Source organism: Lepus europaeus, chromosome 9 (genome assembly GCF_033115175.1).
Source record: "Lepus europaeus isolate LE1 chromosome 9, mLepTim1.pri, whole genome shotgun sequence".
NCBI classification, from domain to species: domain Eukaryota; kingdom Metazoa; phylum Chordata; class Mammalia; order Lagomorpha; family Leporidae; genus Lepus; species Lepus europaeus.
Genome location: NC_084835.1, coordinates 22908754 through 22933582, shown reverse-complemented (window position 1 = coordinate 22933582; position 24829 = coordinate 22908754). Strand labels below are relative to the sequence as shown.

The window sequence follows — 24829 nt, the reverse complement described above, 5'->3', positions numbered from 1 at the left end:
AGGTTGCATCATACCAAAGGCATACTCACTGCAGCTGGCCATGAAGGAGTCTGAGGCGTCTCTCGTTCTCCACTCGTGGGAGGCATACGACCTTACTGAAAAGCCACATCCCAGGAGCCACTGTTTAGATTTAGGACCGGTATCGTCAACATCAGTGAGAGCTGTTCCAGGTCTTGACAAAGGAAGCACCAAGCTTTGCAGTGAATCAACACATGGCATGTCACCTGCAGCAGTGTGGCAGCCCGGTGCGGCTCCAGCACCCTGTCTGGCCACAGAGTCCACTTATGCAGATAAGATAGAAAGAAATGGTGGAGACACAGCCATCGCTTTGCCACTCGGTCCCGAGGTCAGGCAGCCCACCGGGAGGGTATTCACCTGAACCCATCCTGACTCAAGGGGACTTGGGAGACGCGACTCACCACACTTCTCCGCAGGACATCCGCTCGTCTGCTGGGCTACAATCTCACGACTTTCCTGCTGAGAATTCTGCCCGTCTTGTGCACACTGCTGCTGATATTGTCCTCTGGAAATACGATTTTGACCAAGCTGTTTGTTCTTAATGTCAGCCTTTGAAAACTGATGATGCTACTTTATGACTGATAGACTTCTTCTTATATAGAAAAATTCTTCAGGAGAACCCACAGCTTCTGCTCAGAATTAGGAGTTTGGTGGCTCTCATTTTGGTCAGCCTCGGCATCTATCCTCCAGAAGTCAACCTGCAGCTGTGAACCGTGCTGAGTGGAGGGGCCCATGGCCGACATGCATGAGCCCGTCCTAAAGGGCCCAGCTTTTTGTTTATTTATTTTATTTGAAAGAGAGAGAGAGAGAGAGAGAGAGAGAGAGAGATCTTCCATCTGTTGACTCCCCAAATGGTCACAATGGAGGTGTGGGACAAAGCTAAAGCCAGGAGCCACGAACCTGGAGCTCCATCCAAGTGTCTCACATGGGTGGCTGAGGTCCAAGCCCTCAGGCCATCCTCCACTGCCTTCCCAAGTGCATTAGCAGGAAGTTGGATCAGAAGCAGAGCAGCCTGGACTGGGTGGGACCCCTGCAGGCAGTGCTGCAAGTAGCAGTTTAACCTGCTGAGCCACAGTGCCAGTGCCCCCTGCTGTCTTCTAATGAAGAAATGTCTTTGCCTGTAATGAATAATGGACTTGCACTCCATTCTGAACAAAGTAACATTTAAAGTAACATGGCCTGCGGGCACTGGTGTGTGGTTAAGTCACTACTTGTGATGTCCACATTCCACATCGGAGCACTGGTTCAAGTCCCAGTTCCTCCATTTCCAATCCAGCTCATGCTAATGCAGCCTGGGAGGCATTAGATGATGGTTCAAGTCACCTACATGAGGACCCAGACAGTTTCTGCCTTCTGGCTTCTGGCTTCAGCCTGGCCCAGCCCTGGCTCTTGGGGAGTGAACCAGCAGATGGAAGATCTTTCTCTCTCTTTCTCTGTCAATTTGCCTTTAGCTGGTCCCCCACTAACTGGGAGTCAGGCTTGACCACTTAGCACCCCTCTCCCCTGCAATTGGCAGGTAGAGGTCAAAGTGCTGTTCCCTGGGCAGGGGGAGGGACAAAGGCAGAGGCCAGTGTCCAGGTCCCCGCAGAAGCTCTGTGTTTCTGAGTGACAGCAAGCCTAAGCCTCCTCCCAGGTGACACTGCTACTTTTACTTCAGGATGACCACACACCCTAACTTTGCCCTAGCTGCCTGTCTCTGTTCCCCAAGGCAGCCCTGCCCCCCCCCCCCCACAGGCTGCCTGTCCCTCCAGGCTGCTGATATGGTGCCCAGTTCGGGCCCAGGCGCATCCTGCTTCTCCCCTTCCCAGGCAGGTGGGGACATTCCCTTCTTCACCACCTACCCTCTTCCGTGGTGACAGCAGGCCCTGGTAGCAGGAGGCCTGTGCCTTGGGAAAGAACAGCAGGCTGCAGGAAGGGCCGCGGGAGGGAACCCAGGCTCTTCAAGGATTTAGGAAGGGCTTGGAGTCTCCTCTGTGGCAGGTATAACGGGAGGATGTGAGGCTGATGGCCAAGACCAGAGCCTGCCGTGCACGCCCCAGACATGGGGAGGTCATCACCCGGAGTGTGAAGGGGAAAAAGAGACTGAGGGACGGGCACAGAGGACACGGAGGACTCTGAGCCTCAGAGTCCCAGGGTGGGTGGGAATGGCTCTTTCAGGCCGAGCTGTCCAGGGTGGCTGTGAGCAGAGCCCTGGGGGAACAGGCAGAGGGCAGAGGAAGGACTGGCCCAGGCCACACAGCACAGAGGGTTCTGAGCAAGGCAGGGCAGGGATCCGCTTTCCATGTGTAAGAAGTTCCTGCTGGCTGTGCTGGGGGCACAGGCCAGGCCCCAACAGGCTAGGGGACTCCGTGAGCTTCCACACAGCTGTGCAGTGGAGATGAGATAAAGGGTTGGGATCAGCATAGTCTGAGGGTAGAGCTGGCAATACTTGAGGGCCTGTGTGTGTGTGCGCGCATGCAGGTGCACGTGCACATGGCTGGGAGTGGGGGCAGCAAGTGCAGGAGAGGGAGGACAAGAAATCCTGACTCCAGAATGGCTCCAGCTTTCAGCCTGATCCTCACGTGGGAGGGACCCCCCAGACCAGCAACTAGGACCAACCGGGACCAGCAACTCGCAGGGAGAGGTGAGTTGGCAGGAGGTGCAGGGAGGGACTTGCCTGCGGCAGGCAGGTGAGAACAGGCTTGGAAGGCAGGTGCCAGGCTGGGAGCATTGGGAATGAATGGCCTCCCTGATGGCTGACAGCCAGCACACTGCACCCCTGCCTCTGCCCACCTTCCTGGCTTCCTCAGAACTCTTAGCATAAGGTGAGGCCCTTATTTCCCAATCAGTTCTCTCTTACTCTCTCTCTCACTCATACAGGCTGTAGGCTGCCTGTATGCAGGGGACACGAGGAGGGGGCAGGGCAGGGGTGGGGACTCACCCTGCCTTGGGGACACTGCCCAGCTGTGCTTTTCAGGCTCGCAGCCTCTGGGTCCCCGGGCTCGCCCACCTGGCCCTTCTCTGCTACCCCTGTACTGTCTAGAAATGATGTGTTTGAGGGCTGCATCTCAGCCCCGGGTACTCCCTCGGAGCAGAGCAACGGGCTGACTCTCCACCCTCTCCCAGGTGACAGGAGTGACAGCCCCAGGCCGGCCTCACCACGTGTGTGGCCCACTGCTGACCCCACAGCCTGAGTCCTGGCTGCTCAGCGGGCCCTCGTCTGCCTCTGCTGAGACGCTGACCGTGCGGTCCCGCTAGAGGTGTGGCAGAGAGGGAGGTGAGTGTGCTCCCAAGGGCCGGGTGAGGGGCGGAGAGGAAGGAGGGGACGCCCGGGCTGGAGTTCTGGGAGCTCTCATCAGAGGTGGGTGGGGAGAGGCCGTGCCTGGGCTGCCCCGATCTGGCCTCCACCACTTGCGCACCATGGAACTCTGGAGGGGCCCCGCTCAGCTTGGGATTTGCTGACCTTGACAAGCTCAGCACACCCAGGCAGACACATCTGCGAGGGGCAGGGCACAGGGGATGAAGGGTGTGGGGTCCTGGGAGGAGCTGGTGACAAGGTGGGAGGAGGTGTTTGAAAGACACTAGAGGACGTGGAGGAAGCTCGTGAACTGGTACTGCCCAGCTGCACTGGGGGAAGACGTAGGTGAGACCCAGAGCCACAGGGAGCAACAGGAGGTTGTTCTAGAAACCAGGGGGCTGGGCCTCCTGTCACATGGGCCTCCTGCTGCCTGGACGCCTCCATCCTGTACACACAGCCCTGTCTCATCTTCCCAGCTGGACGTGGAGGCCTTCACATGGGGTCTGTGACTGATTGCTCTCAAGGAGCCCAAGTGAGCTCAGGCCCATGCCTGCCCTGTGGGCTCCCCGGAGAGGAAACCACATGCAAAGGCCCGGGGGTGGCCCAGTATCTGCAGCAAACTGGACGGCTCAGTGTGTGCAGAGGGAGGGGCAAGGCAGGGAGGGGGTTGCAAGGGTCTGCAGGGGACAGGTGAGGGAGGTCCCAAAAGTCGGAGGGGACTGCTTCCTGCACTGAAGGGGGTGGAGCCAGGCATGGTGGGAAGCACAGCAACCCCGGGGACCAACATTGGGCTGCTGGGCAGAACAAAAACCCACACTGGGCACAGAGGGGAGTGACAAGCTGCCACCCCGTGCCCAGCCTGCTGGCTTCCCCTGGCCCTGCTCTCAGGCTGAAGGACAAGCTGACCTGAGTGGGGAGGCTCCAGGGCCATCCCTGGCTGTGATCACTGGCTGTCACGGCACATTAAAGGCTGTGCACAGGGCAGGGCCAGGCCATGCCCGAGGGCCGGGGGCCTTCCTGGGTGCTCTCTGGGCTCCTGTGGATCCCGGAGGAAGACCCGAGGGGCTTCCCCTCCACACATTCACGCTCACATGGAAATAACGGTAACTGGGACCCTGGAACCTGCCTTAGCCACAGGCCCCTGCCCGCCAGCCCTCCAGCTCCCTGGGCTACTGTCTTTGCCACCAGAACTCCTCCTGGCCCCCCCAGACCTCAGGCCCACAGCTGAGCACCCCTTGGACACTAGAGTGGTTGAAGGCACCAGACCTGGGCCAGGCCTCCCAGAGGGACTGCTCCATGCCACAGCTCCCAGGAGGAAACATCAGTGAGGAAAGGCATAGACCTGCACGAAACAGGAAACTCAGCAGCACAGACAAGCGACCCCTGAACCTCCTGGGGCTGTGCCCAGGTCACCTCTGTGACTCCAACACCGTCTAGTCCATGGGACGTTGTCATCGTGTTGTGGACATCAGGGCAGAACGAGCACACACCCAGCAGGAGCTACTGTTCCCGTGGCACTTTTTGAAAATGTCACCAGGTGACCAGTGTGTCGGGAGGTCACCCACAGTCTGCATTTCTGCCCCCATGTGGCTCAGGGCCTCATCCCTCCCAGACCACAGTGAGTCTTTCTGGCTGCTGGGGGTGACCTTCGTAATTCTCTGAAGCCACTCTTTCATGCAAGTTTCCAGATGCACTCCACCTAGTGCCTGGCCCCTGCTCAACCTGCAGTCCACAGGCCAGGCAGTCCTGTGCCGGGAGGCAGCAGAGCAGCGAGAGCCGTGACCGGGGCAGGGGAGCATCCATTTTACCGTCAGAGTTGGAAGACGGGCCATCACTAAGACCCCACTCCCCTCCCCTCCCCAGAACCATGGACAAGAACAGAAGAGTGGGGCTGGGGAAAGGCCCCATCCCTGCAGCTCGTCCACGTGGGGCCCAAGGGTGCCCCTCCTCTCCAGGCGGCCTCCAGTCCCCCTTTCAGCTCACTCCCTGCTCTGCCCAAGATGCTCTGGAAGGCCAGGGTGCTGCCAGGGGCCCTGTGGACTAGAGAAGCCCCAGGCACAGGCTGCCCTGTCCTCTGCTGAACAAGTCCCGCCTGCAGCTGTCTGAGGCCACACCTGGCCGATCCCGCACAGTCAGGCTCGTGGCCCTCGGGGTCTCCTTGTTCTCCACTGACAATGCAGGGGGACACTGGGCATGGACTGTCGCAGCTCCTCTGAAAGACCTCACTCTAGACTAGGAGCTCAGTGCCCACCCCTCCTCTGCACCTGCAACCCTGCGGGCCGCTCCTGCCCGTTCCCCTCCCCCACCCCGGGAACAGGCCTCTTCTCTGTGGAGGTAATCCCCAGAGGAGTGACCTCGAGTAGCACTGGTCTTCCTGCAGCAATCCACACGCAGTCTAAGCAGCCCAGGATCCAAACATCACGCTGGCCCCATCCGTGTAGACAATCATGATTTTTGTTCATGAGAATGGTGAACAGAAGGCTAAGTAAAATGCAGTACAATTCGGGCTCAGTGCGAGGGCCCCTCCTCTTGTGCATTTCCCTGGCATGAGGCTACAGGGGAGCCACCTTCTCCAGACTCCAGGGCCTGCCTCTGGGGCAGGACACAGCACACCCACACAGGAAGTTTACTGTCCTTCTGCAGAACCCCTGGCAACCCGGGTTCACGTCAGTGGGAGTAGCTGAGGTCCTAGCTTCCCCCAGCTGCCTCTCTTGCAGCAGCTTTTTTGGTGGCGAGGGAGGCCACAGGGCCTTTGCTGGGGGCTGAGCTGGGAGTGGGCCTCCTCATCACACCAGGTTGGGGGCCATCCGTCCTGGGCACCCCCCTACACACATGCAGCAGTGATTGGCAATCGGGAAGGCACACTCATGGGCACTGCCCCTGTGGTCCCAGCGATCAGGGAGGCACCGGGCATCAGGACGGCTTTGAGGGGAGGGAGCAGCCTGAGCCCGCCCCGGTGTGGCCCTTCTGCAGCACCGGGCACCAGGCACCAGCTCAGGACAGGGGACCAGAGAGTCTTCCTTACGGCCCAGCTCGAAGCCCAGGCCCACAAGATAGTTTTGAGCTTCAGGACCCTGGGCAGGACCTGGAGGCTCCACGACTGTTATTCCTCCTTCTTCTGGTCCAGTGGAGCCCTTGGCTGGGATCTGCCAGCATGGCCTGGGAGAGAAGCGGCTGTCCTGTTCCAGAGGCCCAGCTGCAAGCCCAGGCCCCCAGGCATTCATGTATTTCCTGTTCCTATTCCTTCTCTGGGTTCTTTCTGCCCCATACTGAGCCGCTGGTGGTCCCCAGGGTCATAGGTCAGCAATCCAACAGGTGCTCAAGCTCTAAACTCATATAAGATGGAAGCTGGTCATAGCCAGACAGGACGTTGTCCTCCAGCTGCACCCAGTTCTTCCCAACAAAGGGCCTCAGTCTTTTAGTTCCTCACCCAGGACTGCAGTGTCCTGCAAGATGTCTAACTGTTGTCCCTCAGTCAGTATGCAGCTCAGGCCTGAGCCCGTTAGCCCAGCATCCAAAAGATTTTCTGGTTTTAAGTCTCTTATGCACTTAGCGCACTGCTGGTAATGTCTGATTGAACACTGGATGGACATGCCTGTCCTCCACAGGTGGCCACGCTCCGCCACACACTGTTCAAGATCCCCAAGCTGGCATATATTTGCTGTGTGCTTTATCCACAATAGCATTATGATATCCACTTCCACCCACACTTGCCAGAAGCTCGGGGAGTCATCTCTGGTAATGATTTTCACAGACACCTGGGCTCCGCTTCCCAGATGGTGGCTAGCTCCACCAGGCCAATGGTCCTGAGAACCTGGTATCCATTGAGTAGCTCCTCCTCACTGTGACTGTGGTCATCAAACAGCAAAATATGTTATAAAGAATTGCTTTAAATAAAAATGCGTTAAACTAAAAAAAAATTCAATATTAGGGACCAACGTTGGGGCATAGTGGGTAAAGTCACCGCCGGGACACTAGCATCCATACGTACACCAGTTCATACGTACATCCATACGTACACCATGTCCTGGCTGCTCCATTTCCAATCCAATTTCATACTAATGACCTGGGAAAGCAGTAGCAGACAGCCTAGTTTTTGTGCCCCTACCACCCACACGGGAGACCTGGCTGAAGCTCCTGATTCCTGAAGTCTGGCCTAGCCCTGGCTGTTGTAGTGATCTGGGAAGTGAACCAGCAGGTGGAAGCTACCTCTGTCTCTTCCTCTCTTTCAAAAAAAATAAATCTTTTAAAAAACAAACAAACAAAAACAGGCTATTAGGGGCTAGTGTTGTGCTATCATGTTACCCATGTTACCAGAAGCTGCCTGGGATGCTGGCACACCATGTGGTCACCAGTTTGTGCCCTGGCTGCTCCTCTTCTAATCCAGCTCCCCACTAAAGGCCTAGGAAAAGCAGTGAAAGATGGCCCAAGTACTTGGGGCCCTGCTACCAACCTGGGAGACATAGGGATGAAGCTCCTGACTTCTGTCTAGCTCAACCCCGGCTGTTACAGCCACATGGGGAGTGAACCAGTGGATGGAAGGTCTCTGTCTCTCTCTGTAACTCTTTCAAATCAATAAATAACTAAAAAAAAAAAAAAAAGAAAGAAAACCTATTTTCCAAAAATCAGAAGAGAACAAATACCCATGAGGATATGTAGAAATAGGAAGCCCAAAACACTAGGTGAGAATGCAAATTAGTACAACCGTTATGGAAAACAGTATGGGGATTCCTCAAAAAAAACATTTAACCAAGATGTACCACAGACCAGCTATCCCACCTCTGAGATTCTATCCAAAGAGAAACCCACACTCCCACCTTCACTGCGCCCAATTCACAACAGCAAGGACATGGAGTCAACCTAGATGTCCACCAACTGATGACTGGATAAAGACATGGTTGTAATAGAAGTATACTCGCAGACAGGCTTCTTAAAAATAGATTTTGTCGGGGGTTGGCACTGTAGCATAGTGGGTAAAGCCGCCTGCAAAGCCAGCATCCCATATGGGCGCTGGTTCAAGACCCAGCTGCTCCACTTCTGATCCAGCTCTCTGCTATGCCCTAGGAAGGCATTAGAAGATGGCCCAAGTCCTTGGGCTCCTGCATCTATGTGGGAAACCTGGAAGAAGCTCCCGGCTCCTGGCTTTGGATCGGCGCAACTCTGGCTGTTGAGGCCAATTGGGGAGTGAATCAGTGGATGGAAGACCTCTCTCTCTCTACCTCTCCTTCTCTCTCTGTGTAACTCTTTCAAATAAATTAAATAAATCTTAAAAAAAAAAAAAAACTGAATCTCACCAACAATCATCTATGTCAAACACTGTTTTAAAAAAGTAGATTTTTGTCTAAATCTGTGCTCCTGTGACTCATGGATCCCAGCACTCCCATAGCCACCAGCACCTTGAGACCAGGCTATGCTATGTAACCACTGTAAGTCATGCGTTTTAGTTAACAATGCTATATATAACCATAGTGGCTCATTAATGGTAACAAACCAATGCAAGATGTTAAAATAGGTGGTTATGGCCGGCGCCATGGCTCAATAGGCTAATCCTCCACCTGTGGCGCCAGCACATCGGGTTCTAGTCCCGGTCAGAATACCGGATTCTGTCCCGGTTGCCCCTCTTCCTGTCCAGCTCTCTGCTGTGGCCCAGGAGTGCAGTGGAGGATGGCCCAGGTCCTTGAGCCCTGCACCCGCATGGGAGACCAGGAGAAGCACCTGGCTCCTGCCTTCGGATCAGCGCAGTGTGCAGGCCGCAGCATGCTGGCTGCGGCAGCCATTGGAGGGTGAACCAACGGCAAAGGAAGACCTTTCTCTCTGTCTCTCTCTCACTGTCCACTCTGCCTGTCAAAAAAAAAAAAAAAAAAATAGGTGGTTATGGGGCTGGTGCTACAGCATGGTGGGCTAAGCCTCTGCCTGCGGCACCAGAATCCCATATGGGCACCGGTTCGAGTCCCGGATGCTCCTCTTCCGATCCAGCTCTTTGCTATGGCCTAGGAAAGCAGTAGAAGATGGCCCAAGTGCCCTGCACTCATGTGGGAGACCTGAAAGAAGCTCCTGGCTTCGGCTTGGCTGCAAGAGCAATGAGGGTTAAAGGAGGTCGAGTGAGCTCTCATTGGCTGTGGCCAGATGTCTTTTTTGAGGCTGTTTTGCTTGCAATCAAGAGGAACAAGACAAGCAGCAGCATCATGGCTAGAGGTCACCACACACTGACAACGTTCGGGTCAAGACGACGGAGCCATTCCAAACGAGGCCCTGGAGCAACCTAACCAGGAGCCTCCACAGTATCTGAAGAAACAGACCTACAAGGAAAAGCTCAAATCAACCGTCAGGGTGGGACAGGCGAAGCAGAAACAAAGCCAGGAGGGAAACTTCCCTGTGTTGAATTTTCAACCGCGTGACTGGTTTTGCTCAAAACGGACGGCAGCAGCTAGGGGCCCTGAAGGGTACTAGCGGGCCGGCCCCACACCCGCCCCTACACTGGCTGCTCCTTTCCTGACCTCAGCTCCCGGCTGGTGTGGAACAGCCCACGTTGGGGGAGCCACACCAGGCCTAGTCCCCAGAAGTCACGCGTGTGGCCCTGTTTCCTAGAGGGTGTTGGAGCTCGGCTCTGGCACCTACCCACATCCTGTGCAGGCCAGGCACTGGAGCTGCAGGTGTGGGCAGGCTCTGCTGAGGACTCCTGCTGCCCTGATGCTCCGGCCGACTCCTGGGTCCTGGCTCCGGCCGTCAGGTCGCACTGCTGAGCGCTGGCCATGGAGGCGATGGGCTCTGTGCCTGCCTGGTCCTCGGCCTCCCTGTCCCAGTGAGCAGGGACCTGCTGCAGGGCGCCCACCTGCTGGCCTTCCTGGCTGAGAGAAAGCAAAGGCCGTCACCCCTCTGCTCCCAGGAGGGGCCCTCCTCTCCCAGCACGCCCACCCTCCTCCCTCCCGTCCATGCGGGGACGGAGCCCTGCCTGGCACACAGGGGGTGCTCGTGGATTCAGGGGCCCAGAGGAGGAGGAGGCAGAGAGCGGTGGCTGCAGGGGTCAGCCTACGGAGCGGCCCCCGTTTCTCCCCCTCACGCCCAGGGTCAGTCTGTCCACCTTCCTGGGGTGCCTGCCCCAGGTGAGCGCGGTTCCGGGCAGCACAGCGGGGTGAGGGGTGGGGGCACCATGCCCGGGCACGGCTCAGGGGGGCCAGCGCCGCCTCCCCGGGTCTTCACCGTCTGGGGAAAGGCAAAGCACGAGCGAGACCGGAGGCAAGACGTGGGTGGACACTGGGTGTTGGGCTCTCGGTCAGAGGCGGCGGAACCCGGCTGGCGCTGAGAAGCCAGGCCGAGCTGGAGGCCCGGGAGGGCCAGAAGGGCTGACGGGCCGGGGCGGCCCAGCTGCAGGTCGGTTCCCCAGGCGCCTGCAGTCCCTGCGAGCGGCCGTGCCCGACGGCAGCGGGGCTCGGAACACGGCGCCATCGCCCGCCTCAGCCGGCGGCGACCCAGGGAGGCAACGGCCGCGTGGCGGCCACGCAACGGTTAGGCGGTGGGCGGGGCTGCGGCGGCCGGGGCGGGGCTGCGGCGGCCGGGGGCGGGACTTCCTGCCTCCGCTGTGCGGAAGGGGACGAGGTCAAGTTGGAGTCTCCAGAGCCGGGAGTCGGTTAAATTCGTTCACTCATTCATTCATTCCTTAAGGCCTTTCTACCCCGAACGTAGCGCACCCCTCACCTGTTGTATGGAGGACGGCGGTTCCTGGCCGCTCCCTCTATCAGCCCCACCTCCCTCCCTTAATAAAGCAAAGGAGGTGCTGGGCTCGGCCAGCTCGGGTCCCCCTCAACCTTTAGCTTAAGGGAGCGTCACGTCGTTAGGCCCAACTCAAAGATGAGACGGGCTCAGAGGGGTGAAGCCGTGGGACTCGGGTCCCTCGTCTCTTGGGGAGCAGCCCTGGCTGGAAACCCAGACTCCTGACTCCAAAGCCGGGGCTTGTCTGCCAGCCACCCACGCTCAGAGCCCTGGCCGCTGCCCTGACGCCAAAGACCACGGCGTCCCACAGGGCTGGGCCGCAGGGGCAACCCGCAGGGGTGACTGGCTGGAGGGGACAGGCTAGGCTTCTTGGAGGTGGTGACAAAAGCCAGTTGTTGGGCTTTGCCAGGCACAGGGACGAACAGGTGCAAAGGCCCAGAGGAGTGAAAACATGGGGTGCAGGTTGGTCCCCAGTACACAGCCCCACAGGGCAGGCAGCACTAAGGCCATGGACCACGGGGAGCCTGATACGGTGCCTGTGGAGGGAGAGGAGCCACACTCAGCAGCCAGTTTGCTCAAGAGCATGGGAGCTGAGGTTATACACACACACACACACACACACACAACCACCAAATGCACAGAGAGAAAGCAGAGCTGGCCTAGGGCTGAGAGATGGGAGAGGGATGGGAGGGGTTCTCGAGGACAAGGCTTTACTGGAGGGCATAGGATGAAATGTTCACAAACTGGGTTTTAGCAATGGATATAGAACTCTATTGGCATACAAAAAACGATTGATTCATACACATTAAGTGGGTGAGCATGTGGCATATAAATAAGTGTATACTGCCTTTTTTTAAAAAGGGAAAGGAATGAAGAAATGAAAAAGGAACAAAATCACTGCCTTGTCCAAAAGAAAAACACTTAAATCCTCCCTATACAGTGTGTGCAAGAAGACCCTGTAGAGTTAAGGAAAAACTAGAATTTAAATACTGGGGAGCCGGCGTTGTGGCATACCAGGATAAGCCTGTGTCTGTGATGCCAGAGTGGGGACCGGGCGGATCCACTTCCAATCCAGCTCCCTGCTAATGCACCAGGGAAAGCAGCAGAAGATGACCCAAGTCCCTGGGCCCCCGGCTACCCACGTGGGAGACCTGGAAGTAGCTCCTGGTTTCTGGCTTTGGCCTGACCCAGCCCCTGTTGTGGCCACTTGTGGAGCGAACCAGTAGATGGAAGATATTCTCCCTCCCCCTCCTCCTCTAACTCTGCCTTTCAAATAAATAAACCTCAAAAATAACATGAGGAGCATACATTTAGTGTAGGAGTTAAGATGTCTGAATAAGAGTATCTGAGTTTGATTCCTGGCTCCGGTTCCTGACTCTAGCTTCCTGCTCATGGAGACCATGGAAGGCAGTGGTGATGCCTCAAGTAGTTGATTGATAACACCATTTGGAAGATATGGAATGCCCTCCTGACTTCAAAATCTGGCTTGGCTTAGCCTCAGCCATCGTGGGCCTTTGGGGAGTGACTCTGTGGACGGGAGCTCGCTCTCTCTGTGTAAGCATGTTTCTCTGCCCCTCAAATAAACACATTGAATATGCATATTGCATGAACTTTTTGAAGACCCATTACATGCACGTGCACACACAGATGCTATATAAAGTTTTCAAAGCTGCCTGTAGATCGGGTTTTCCTATGCAGGTACAGTGAGGGAGCAGAGAGCTGAGGGCTGTGGCGGGGTGGGGGCAGTTCACCATCTACTTGTGCCTGATCGGGAGGATGAATAAATGACATCACACTGAAGTGCTCGGGGCTCAGCTCCAGAACTCTGCAAGCTCCTGGCCATGGGTAGCCAGCAGCAGAGCAGAGCCCACCTCAGATCTCCCAATGGCCTCCAACACTCAGAATGGGGCCTGGGCCACTGAGGTGCTGGCCAACCCCCACTCCCCAGGAGTCCCTCTCTGCCTGCTTCTGCAGCCTGAGCATGTGGGCTGTTTTGTCATGGGGAGAGTCGGTAAAGACCCAGGAGCATCTTGCATCTGTGGGCTCAGCAGGGAGTCCCAGGCCTCATTAGCCACTGACCATTACTGTGGCCAAGAGACAGGGCAGCAGATGGTAACTCCAGCAGCTGCCGAGAGACCCAGGCACCAGTTCCTCTGGCACTGGAACTCACACCCCAATCTGTGCTCCTCCAGCTCCTGCTCTCCCATCATAGATATGAATTTCTTCTGGTCTTGAGGATTGGGAGCCTTGATATTAGCACTGGGATGGCTGCTCTGGGGAAAGCCAGTGGGGTGATCTGCAAAGGGGAAGGGGCAGGGAGGAGCCCTCAGAGTCAGTACACTGTCTACAGTTCCCTCTCAGGTCCCAAAAATAAGGAGCAGGCTGAGTCCTGGGTGGGCCGGAGGAAAATGCTCAGGGCAGCTCTTCACCCTGACTTGGGTCTGAGTTGTGTCATACCCCGATCTGAAGGTCATGGACAACAGTCCTCTCCTTCAAGGCCCTGGGTCTCCCTGCATGGCGCTGAGTCCCAGAGGTGGTGGTGTCCTGAGCTAGGCAAAGAGGACCTTATGCAGTCACCTTGCACAATTCTGGGCAAGCGAGCAAATGCTCTGCTCTTCCAGTGGTCTCTGACCCCTTCCCACAGTGCACCCCGTCACCAAGGCAGCTCATGTCCAGGCGCATCTCATGCCACTCCCAGCTGGTGGGGTCTCTGGGACTGTGATCCTGGCAGTGTGGCTCTCCACAGACAGACCCTGGATAAGGACAGGAAGTCAGAGTTCCATGCTGGGTTTGCAGGAGTCAGCACCGTGAGAAGGGCCCACTCACTCTTGGAAATAGAATCCCTGGTTCGTACGTTAGATTGCACTGAGTTGTGTATCAGACACAGTGATGTCGCCTTTACTCTCCCTTTGTTCGCTTGCAGTTCACCTGTGGCTGTAAGGCCAGCAAGCTGCACAGCAAGCTGTCATCTGTGTTTACACCAGGTCTGGGCACCTTCTCTTCCTAAGCCTTATACCTTGGCTGAACACAGATGGGTACCAAGGCTGTGGGAATAAAAGTCCCACGATGGGGCATGGGAGTTGGTGGGTAAATGTAGCCTTCACACTCAAGTAAGAGGATTCTAGTTTGCTCCGCACCATTTCTTAGAGAGACTTCCCACAGTGGGAGTCAGTAGAAACCTGCTCGCGAATGCTGCCTTGGATGGTTTTGGTACCCTCCTTGTCTCATCTCCCCACTTCACTTTTTCTTGCTTCATATCACCTTCCAAATAAAGTATGTCATTTAAGTCTTTGTCTCGGGGTTTTCTTTGAGGAAACCAAATCTGTGACCACTGGCATAGTAAGTGGTCAACTGTCAATCAGGTAAATAATCTACCAGCAATCACTGGCACAGTAAGGGATCAACAGGCAAGATTATGATTATTATTATATTATGTTTGCTGGTGATAAGTGCCATGCTGGTCATACTAGAAAGAGACCTGACACACTGGGGACAGAATGGGAAACACTAATTTATGCTTTAGTTCTAGTACTTGAGATATATGGGACAAGAAGGATTGAAAACATTCTGGAGCTGGGTGTTGGGCAACCATGATCTGAGGACACAGGCAAACAGCGAAAGCCAGAGTTCCTTCATAGCAACGTCTAAACAGACCCTCACCTCCTATGAGAGAAGGAGGACTGAGGACGGGACTTAGTTACAAGGGAAGTGGCCATGTAAAAGACGCTGAGGGCCGGCTGTTTGGCCTGGTTGCTAAGATACCTGCGTTCCCTGTCAGTGTTCCCGGGTTCAATGTCCCGCTCTAACTCCGGTTTCCTGCTAAAGCAGACCCTGGGAGGCAGTAGGTGATGCCTCAAGTAACTGGGTTCCTGCCACCTACACAGGAGGCCTGGATTGAGTTCCCAGCTCCCAGCTTCGGCTGGCTCCGTCCCAGTCATTGCAGGCATTTCGGGAGTCAACCAGGGGACAGAAGCTTTCTCTGTCTCTCAAGTAAATATTTCTTCTAAAGAAAATGGCATTGGTGGGAAAAAACAAAACAAAACAAAACAAAAACGGCCCCTACCCTTATTGACTTCTATCTCCTCGACAGCTCATTTCACTGTTTGTATCATAAATGCCTGGTATCTAAGGTTTGCAAGGGAAACATCCCTCCATGCAACCATAATTCCATCTGGAAAGTGGAATTAGATTCTCTCCATCCATTTCCTGCATCTGAGGAGATCTGCTTCCCATCACTCTGGAAATTGCTGGAAGGTTTCACTTCTCGTTACTTCCCGCAGTCTCTGGCCATTTCCATTAAAGCACTAGTAATTGTTTACGATAATTAATACCTTAGATAAGTCTTCTTTATGGAACTTGCATGACGTCCCCTACAGCACTTTATTCCCACTGCAGATGATAATCACAACTCTCAAAGGAGATGGGAACTGAGACCGCTGAAGTTATACCCCAGGCCTAACTGCTCCTCACGCACACACACTGACTGTGCCCTCACACACACACACTGGCCTGGCAGCACAGTCGGTCAGATGAGTGTTAGCGCGCATCAGGGAAGACACAATCTTGAGGAAGACACCAGCCAGACTCACCAGCGAAGGGAAGAGCCATTTCCTGGAACTGCACGAAGCCCTGGACACAGTCCTCCCCACCGTTGCCTTGGAGCTGCCTTTGTCTTCTGAACTTATCTACCTCTTCTCCCTGATAAAAATCCATACTCTTGAGGCCGGCACTGTTGCACAGTGGGCTAAGCCTGCGGCCCCAACATCCCATATGTGCACTGGTTCTAGTCCCAGATGCTCCTCTTCTGATCCAGCTCTCTGCTGTGACCTGCAAAAACAGTAGAAGATGGCCTGAGTGCTTGGGCCATCCCTGCACCTGCATGGGAGACCTGGAAAAAGCTCCTGGCTCCTGGCTTCAGATTGGCTCAGCTCTGGCTGTTGAGGGAGTGAACCAGCAGATGAAAGACCTTTATTACCATCTTTCCCTCTCTCTCTGTCTGCAATTCTACCTCTCAAATAAAAAAATAAAAGCTTTTTAAAAAACTCCATAATCTCATTTTTATCTGCTAAATAAATAACACACTCCCCTCCAGATATGTGAACAATGTGATGAGACCACTAAAGTAACCTCATATGGACTCTGGCCACATACACCTGAATGTATTTTTTTTTTTTTTTTTTTTTGACAGGCAGAGTGGACAGTGAGAGAGAGAGAGAGAGAGAGAGAAAGGTCTTCCTTTTTGCCGTTGGTTCACCCTCCAATGGCCGCTGCGGCCGGCTTATCACGCTGATCCGAAGCCAGGAGCCAGGTGCTTCTCCTGGTCTCCCATGCGGGTGCAGGGCCCAAACACTTGGACCATCCTCTACTGCACTCACGGGCCGCAGCAGAGAGTTGGCCTGGAAGAGGGGCAACCGGGACAGAATCCGGCGCCCCGACTGGGACTAGAACCCGGTGTGCCGACACCACAAGGCGGAGGATTAGTCTACTGAGCCATGGCGCCGGCCCTGAATGTATTTTTTTTCTTAAATGAGAATGTGATTCAGGTGGGCGCTGTGAACAGGCCTATAACCCCATCTGAATCCTCTTCATTCAGCAAAGTGCTGGTGTCCTGAGAAAGCATTGGCCACCATGGAGTCGACTCTATCACCGAGCTGAATGCCATGAAACCACTGGCTGTGCAATTCTTAGAGAAGAAGGCAGACTGAGCCCTGGCGGAGAGTATCAGAGCTACTGCCATTGTTTCCACGGAGCCAGAAGGCTGAGCATTTGGCCCTCAAATTCAGCCTTTTATGATCATCCTAATCCCATCACACATTCAAAGTGTGGCCTTGTCATCAAACCGCAACATTAAAAAAATGCTGTATTGGAATCAATCAAAATGGACCAAGGCCAGCATTGTGGTGCAAAGGGGTAAGCCACAACCTGGGGCATCCCATATGACACCAGTTCAAGTCCTGGCTGCTCCACTTGCAATCCAGCTCCCTGCTAACACACCTGGGAAGAGAAGCAGATGATGGCCCAAGTGCTTGAGCCCCTGCCACCCACATGGGAGACCCAGATGCTTCAGCCTAGCCCAGCCCCAACTTTGAGGCCATTTAGGATGTGAGCCAGTGGATGGGAGATATCTTCCATTCTCCCTTTCTCTTGTAACTCTGCCTTTCAAATAAATGAAACTAAAGAAAACAAAGTGGCCAGTTCTGCACTGCTTGTGTAAGCAATCTGCCAAATTTTGGAGCAAAGTAGTACACATGGATTTTAGGGAGACCCTTGCTTCAATTTTTAACCAAGTCCAGAGGCCATATGGACAACAATAAATTCATCCCGGCTTCTTCTGGGCTGGGCTTTTACACAAATTGTACTTTCCCTCTGAAATAATCTACTGCCAATCACTTTAGCCCTCAACATTTCATAATCCTTCATTTGAAGATGTATCCCTATTTTTTTAGTCTCCAGTGTTTCGGTTTCAGATCTATATCTATAATTTTTATTGCTTTTTTTTTTTTTCCCAGCTCCTTTTCTGTTATTTGAGTGCTGTTACCCTGGGTCCTACCATCAATTTTTAAAATACTTTTTTAGATATTATTTTCATTTTTCATTATTCATTATCTAGTCTCTAATGTGAGCTAAACACTTCTTCTGTTGTTTTATTTTTTTTGAAGTCCAGGGCTGAGTCAGGTTGAAGCCAGAAGCCAGGAGCATCAGGACTTGGTCCGTCTTGACTGCTTTCCCAGGTGCATTAGCAGGGAGCTAGATCAGAAGTGGAGCAGCCCAGATACAAACCAGTACCCATATGGGATGCTTCTACTTGCTGGGCCACAACACTGGCCCCATACTTTTTCTATTGGAAGAATTATTTTAATAAAAACACATAATCAGGTGACACTCTTACTTTTACAAAAAAACAAAACTTCTTGTTTTTTTAATTCAGATAACTTTATTTAAATTGCAAATTATTAAAATTGCATTTAGATTTAAATAATGTTGTTATAAAAATCATAAGTATTTCTTTTTTTTTTTTTAGTTTATTTGACAGGTAGAGTTATAGATAGTGAGAGAGACAGAGATAAAGGTCTTCTTTCTGTTGGTTCACTCCCCAAATGGCCGCTACACTACAGCCGGCACTGCGCCAATTCAAAGCCGGGAGCCAGGTGCTTCCTCCTGGTCTCCCATGCAGGTGCAGGGCCCCAAGGACCTGGGCCATCCTCCACTGCCCTCCTGGGCCACAGCAGAGAGCTGGACTGGAAGAGGAGCAACTGGGACTAGAACCTGGCGCCCATATGGGATGCCGGCGCTTTAGGCGGAAGATTAACCAAGTGAGCCACAGCGCCGGCCCCAAAAATCTTAAGTATTTGTAAGTAAGGTAGAAGTATTCCTGGGTTAACAAGACCAGATTTAACTTTGCACTTTATCCTTTAAATGAATTGTAGACAAGGGGCTGCCATTTCTTTTCTTCAGTTCATAACTAACAAGTGATAAGAGAAGATTGGAGGATTTAGATTCAAATGATCACTTTTGATAGTTTTTGTTTGTTTGTTTTTGTTTTAGATTTTACTTATTTACTTGACAGGCAGAGTTACAGATGGTGAGAGCTGGACTGGAAGAGGAGCAACCAGGACAGAACCTGGCACCCATATGGGATGCCAGCACCGCAGGCAGAGGATTAACCAAATGAGCCACGGTGCCGGCCCCTTTCATAGTTTTTTAATTCTTAATTCTTATTTCTGTCTTTACACATAGTTTTTTTCCTGATGTAATTTTTTAAATCCTCACATTTCTGTTTCTTCATCAGTTCCTCCAGAGTGTCGACGATTTTTAGTTGTGAGACGGAAGGGCATAGGGAGGCGGGCAGCTGACAGGTGACTGGACGGGTGATTCAAGAGGGCATTCCTTGGACAGCATTCCACATCTCAGAACAAAACCGGAAAGAAGGGGCTGCTCTGTGACTGAACTGAGAACTGGTCTCTTTCTAGTGCCTGGTTTACTATAATGTCCCATCTACAGTTGCTTGAGGTGTTCTACCTGTCTGGATGGGTACAGTGTATTCTTCAATCAGACTGGATTTAAACTAGAAATCAAAAAGTGAAATAAAATACAGGTTAAAGAAAAAGTAAAAAAAAAAATTGCATAGGTTGAAGAAGAAAGAAAGAAAGAAATGTGAAATTATTCTAAGCTGGGGCCAGTACTGTGGCACAGCAGGTTAACGCCCTGGCCTGAAGCACTGGCATCCCATGTGGGCTCTGGTTCAAGACCCGGCTGCTCCACTTCCGATCCAGCTCTCTGCTATGGCCTGGGAAAGCAGTAGATGAGATGATGGCCCAAGTCCTTGGGCCCCTGCACCCACATGGGAGACCTGGAAGAAGCTCCTGCCTCCTGGCTTCAGATCAGCACAGATCAGCCGTTGCGGCCAATTGAGAAGTGAACCATAGGGTGGAAGACCTCTCTCTCTCTCTCTCTCTCTCTCTCTCTCTCTCTCTGCCTCTCCTCTCTCTGTGTAACTCTGACATTTGAATAAATATATAAACCTTTTTTAAAAAAAAAGAAAGAAATTATTCTAAGTGGATGAAAATGAAAAAACTGTGGTTTCTAAAATCTGCACCCCTGTCTGCACCAAGATATCCCGGGACCCAGGGATCCTGGCAGATGTGATTAATTAAGAATCTTGAGCCGGTGCCTCAGCTCACTAGGCTAATCCTCCACCTGCGGCGCCGGCACACTGGGTTCTAGTCCCGGTCAGAGTGCCGGATTCTGTCCCAGTTGCTCCTCTTCCAGTCCAGCTCTCTGCTGTGGCCCAGGAAGGCAGTGGAGATGGCCCAAGTCCTTGGGCCCTGCACCCGCATGGGAGACCAGGAGGAAGCACCTGGCTCCTGGCTTCGGATCAGCGCAGTGCCGGCCGTAGCAGCCATTTGGGGAGTGAACCAACGGAAGGAAGACCTTTCTCTCTGTCTCTCTCACTAACTCTGCCTGTCAAAAAAAAAAAAGAAAGAAAGAAAGAAAAGAAAAGAAAAAAAGGAAGGAAAGGAAAGGAAAAAAAGGAAAGAAAGAAAAGAAAGAAAGAACCAGAATCTTGAGCCAATCTTGAGCCGAGGAGGCATTCTGTATGGTTCGGGTGGATCCTGTATTGGTTTCTGAGGCTGCGGTCACACTCAGCACAGCTGTGTGGCCTAAACATCATAAGCCTATTGCCTGCCACTTCTGGAGACCAGCAGTCTGAAGCCAAGGTGGCAGCAGCCAGTGCTGCTGAACCGCTGAGGATGGTAATTTCTGGGGTCTCCGGCACTCCTCATTCTTTGGCTTGGATTTGCAACACTCTGACCTGGGCCCCTGCAGTCACAGGGCCATCTCTCCCGGTGCCTCTCTCCTTGCCCTGTCATACTGGATGAGACTCCACCCTGGTCTAGTAAGGCTACATTAGACCTTAGGTCCAAACAAGGTCACATCCACAGGTACTGGGAGTTAGGATTTCAACGTGGAGGACACGATTCAGTCTATCACAGCTCCAACTCCCATAACCAGTGTCCTTACAAGAAAGAGACAGAGTGAGACTACATAGAGAGGAAAGGGAGCTCTAGGAATATGGCTAAGAAACCAGGGAGTGTCGGCAGCCCCGCGGGAGGAGGTGAGGAATGGCTTCTCCCTGAGGCTCTGTGGGAAAGCGGCTGTCCTGACACCTGGTCTTGGCCGAGTGAAGCTGATTTGAATTTTTGGCCTTCAGAACCAGAAGAAAATAAAGTTTCACGTGCTTGTGTTCACTTGTCACGGCAGCCATGGGAAACCCCAGTTCACAGCACTTCTGAGGCAGCAGACGGAGAAGGGCTAACTCGGGAAGCTGAGCAAAGCAAATTCCGCAACTTTTTCATCGTGTTTCTTCTCCGAGTCTCTGCCTCCCTCAGTCCTTGACCTTGAGGCAGGGTACAGAAGGGCTGTTTGAGGAGGCTCAGGAGAACAAAGGACATGGCAAGCCTAGCAAACGCTCACTTAGAAGCTGCCTGTAGCCATGACAATGGCCAGATGGCCTATGGGCCAGATGACCTCAAAACCACTCTAAGAGCCCCTGGCACAACAGCCAAAGGCACAGCCGCCCTTGCCTTAGAGGCCTGGGCCTCATTCTGAGCTTCTGCTCCCTTGGCCGCTCCTGTTCCCTTAAGGAGTGTACTTTCTTTTCCTGTGATAAACGTGTGCAGTTACACTTACAGTGTGTGTGAGCCTCGTTCAAAGTCATTGTCTGAGGTCCAGAAGAACCTGGTTCTGACTTTCTGCTCTCGACTCTACCAACACTACCATGCACCAGAGCCCAAAGGCGGAAAGAACCCACTTGTCCACCAAAGGATGAGCCAACTGCAGCATTTTCATTCATGCATGCATTCCTGTCCAGCCACTGCAACCAAGCACTGTTAGATGCTACGATATGGATAAATCTCACACATGTTATAAATGAAGGGACTGTTGAAATAAAACACTTAATTTCAGGAGCAGTTTTATATATTACATGGAATTGTATTTTTTAAAAGTATTTATATATTTATTAATTGAGTGGCCAGTGCTGTGGCATAGTGCCAGAATTTGCTGCCTATAGTGCCGGAATCCCATATGAGTGCCACTTCAAGTCCCAGCTGCTCTACTTCCCATCCAGCTCTCTGCTATGGCCTGGGAAGGCAGCAGAAGATGGCCCAGGTCCTTGGGCCTTTGCACCCATGTAGGAGACCCAGAAGGAGCTCCTGGCTTCGGATTGGCACAGCTGTAACCATCTGGGAAGTGAACCAGCAGATGGAAGACTTCTCTCTCTGTTTCTGACTCCCTGTGACTCTGCCTTTCAAATAAATAAATAAATCTTAAAAAAAAAAAAGATATTTATTAATTTGAAAGGGAGAGTTACAGAGAGGCAGAGACAACAGAGACACAGAGGTCTTCCATTCCATTTTTCACTCCCAGATGGCTGCAAAGGCCATAGCTGGACCAATCTGAAGCCAGCAGCTTCCTCTGGGTCTCCCACGTGGGTGCAGGGACCCAAGGACTTGAGCCATCTTCTACTGCTTTACCAGGCCATAGCAGAGAGCTGGATCAGAAGAATAGCCGGGACTCGAAGCAGCACCTTTTTTTTTTTTTTTTTTTTTTTTTGACAGGCAGAGTTAGAGAGAGACAGAGAGAAAGGTCTTCCTTCTGTTGGTTCACTCCCCAAATAGCTGCTATGGCCAGCGTGCTGCGCCGATCCGAAGCCAGGAGCCAGGTGCTTCCTCCTGGTCTCCCATGTGGGTGCAGGGCCCAAGGACTTGGGCCATCCTCCACTGTGTGGGAAACCGCGGGCTGGCCACCTGTGGGAACCTCATCTACATAGTTTGCAGCAATCGGTTGACCACAAGGCCTACAAAAACAGCCAGGTCAAACAGATGAAACAGAATGGATTCTGCATAAATAACTAGGAAGAACCAGGTGAAACAGATGAACTTTCGACCTGAGGCTATACGCGCCCTTTCATCTGATTGGACGATATCAGCATAAAGGGACATTGGGATCTGGGCGGGCCGGCGCGCTGCCGTGGCCCCTCCTTTTCTTTTCTCCTCTCCCCACTTTCCTTCTCTCCCCACAAATATAAAGTTCCTTGAGAACCAAGAAAGGGTGAAAGTTCCTTGAGAACCGATGAACAGTGACCATGTCGTGACTACGTTGGACCCTCACTGGCGAGGGTCCGACACACTGTACAGGCAGCACCTTTACCGCCATGCCATAGCGTCAGCCCCAGAACTGTATCTTTATTTAACATATAATGATATATAGAAACATAGCACACCCACATCAGGATAGGCACTAACCAAACACCAGTTTTCTTTGACTCTCTTCGCACCGCCCTTGTTATTTATTTATTTATTTATTTACAATTTTTAAAACCAAGTAGCTCTTTGAGTCTATCATTCACATGGGAAACCAGTCAGGCAGCAATGCAAAAAATGCCTCTAACCTGAGCTCCAGGCAAGTACTCTGCGTGCTGCTTGGCTTCTACTTTTTCCACTATTTATTTGGAAGACAAAAGGGAAGCTGTGAAGGGAACTTAAGAGGATCTTATTTGGTTTTCAGGGACACACCGGGGTTCAGCCTAGTGTAAGTACGTGGGGGTGTCGGGAGGAATGTACGAAAGTCCCAGCACGTTACAGAAGAGGAATTGGGCACCGTTACCAAGATCCATCTACATGGGGCCGGCGCTGTGGCGCAGTGATTTGCGCCGCGGCCTGCTCGCCCCATCCCACAGGTGTGGGGTCACAGAGAGGATATTTCAGCAGAGAACATTTCTGACTTCCTGCTGTGGCAGTCCCAGGTAGAGGAGCAAAGAACCATCATGGGAGCCTGCAGGCTGACCGCCCTACTGCCCACCTCCCAGACTTGAAGAGGTAACCATCAGATGGAGTTGGGGACACCCGAGTGTTGTGGGTGGTGGGCTCGAACAAGAATCAGACTCACCAGCTTCCAAGTGGCAGTGGCGTTACAGGAGCTCGAGCTTGGCGTGAGAACAGCCAATGTCCACAGCTGATTAATCCTTTCTCTGGTACACGGGCTCTGGAGAACTGCCATTTTGTATCCAATAAGGTTCATTTGCTTTCTATGAACAAAAATTACCTCAGTCAGGCCAGGCACTGTGGCACAATAGGTTCAGCCACCATCTGCAGCTCCAGCCTCCAGGTTTGAGTCCTGGCTGCTCTATGTCTGATCCAGCTCCCTGCTAATGTTCCTGGAAAAGCAGTAGAAGATGGCCCAAGTGCTTGAGTCCCTGCACCCACGTGGGAGACCCAGAAGAAGCTCTGACTCCTGGCCGGCGCCACGGCTCACTAGGCTAATCCTCCGCCTTGCGGCGCCGGCACACCGGGTTCTAGTCCCGGTCAGGGCACCGGATTCTGTCCCGGTTGCCCCTCTTCCAGGCCAGCTCTCTGCTGTGGCCAGGGAGTGCAGTGGAGGATGGCCCAAGTGCTTGGGCCCTGCACCCCATGGGAGACCAGGAAAAGCACCTGGCTCCTGCCATCGGATCAGCGTGGTGCGCCGGCCGCAGCGCGCCAGCCGCAGCGGCCATTGGAGGGTGAACCAACGGCAAAGGAAGACCTTTCTCTCTGTCTCTCTCTCACTGTCCACTCTGCCTGTCAAAAAAAGAAAAAAAAAAAGAAGGTCTGACTCCTAGCTTTGGTCTGGCCCAGCCCTGGCCGTTGCAGCCATCTGGGGAGTGAACCAGCAGGCAGAGAATCTCTTTCTCTCTGTAACTCTGCCTCTCAAATAAAGGGCCAGCGCCGTGGCTCACTTGGTTAATCCTCCACCTGCGGTGCCAGCATCCCATATGGGCACCAGGTTCTAGTCCCAGCTGCTCCTCTTCCAGTCCAGCTCTCTGCTGTGGCCCGGGAGGGCAGTGGAGGATGGCTCAAGCGCTTGGGCCCTGCACCCGCATGGGAGACCAGAAGGAAGCATCTGGCTCCTGGCTTTGGATCGGCGCAGCTCGGCAGCCATGGCAGCCATTTGGGGAGTGAACCAATGAAAGGAAGACCTTTCTCTCTCTCTCTCACTGTCTAGCTCTATCTGTCAAATAAATAAATAAAACAAAAAAGAAAAGAACAATATATTTTTAAAGATTTATTTATTTATTTGCAAGTCAGAATTACAGAGAGAGAGGAAAGGGAAAGAGAGGGGGAGAGAGAGAGAGAGATGTGCCTGGGAAAAGCAGAAGAAGATGGTCCAAGTCCTTGGTCCCCTACACCCACGTGGGAGACCCAGAAGAAGCTCCTGGCTCCTGGCTTCACTCTGACCATTTGGGGAGTGAACCAGAAAAAGTGAATCTCTTTCCCTCCCTCTCCC

General features: G+C 53.1%; 1 protein-coding gene across 8 annotated transcripts in view; it reads right to left on the bottom strand.

Moving 5' to 3' along the window:
• FBXW12 (F-box and WD repeat domain containing 12) overlaps positions 1-24829 on the bottom strand; it is an 83111-nt gene that overhangs the window by 26800 nt on the left and 31482 nt on the right. For 4 of the 8 annotated variants that reach the window (XM_062200755.1, XM_062200759.1, XM_062200758.1 and 1 more), the window contains exons 3-4: positions 23456-23594; positions 9914-10143 (exon numbers count right to left, since the gene is read on the bottom strand). The exons of 1 other annotated variant lie outside the window; for it this stretch is intronic. In XM_062200755.1, coding sequence (XP_062056739.1) covers positions 9914-10143; positions 23456-23587 — 362 coding nt within the window. In that variant the 5' untranslated portion in view covers positions 23588-23594. Of the gene's footprint in view, positions 1-29; positions 524-9913; positions 10144-23455; positions 23595-24829 lie in introns of those variants that run through there. 3 more of the 8 variants (XM_062200760.1, XM_062200761.1, XM_062200762.1) reach the window with 3 other exon arrangements.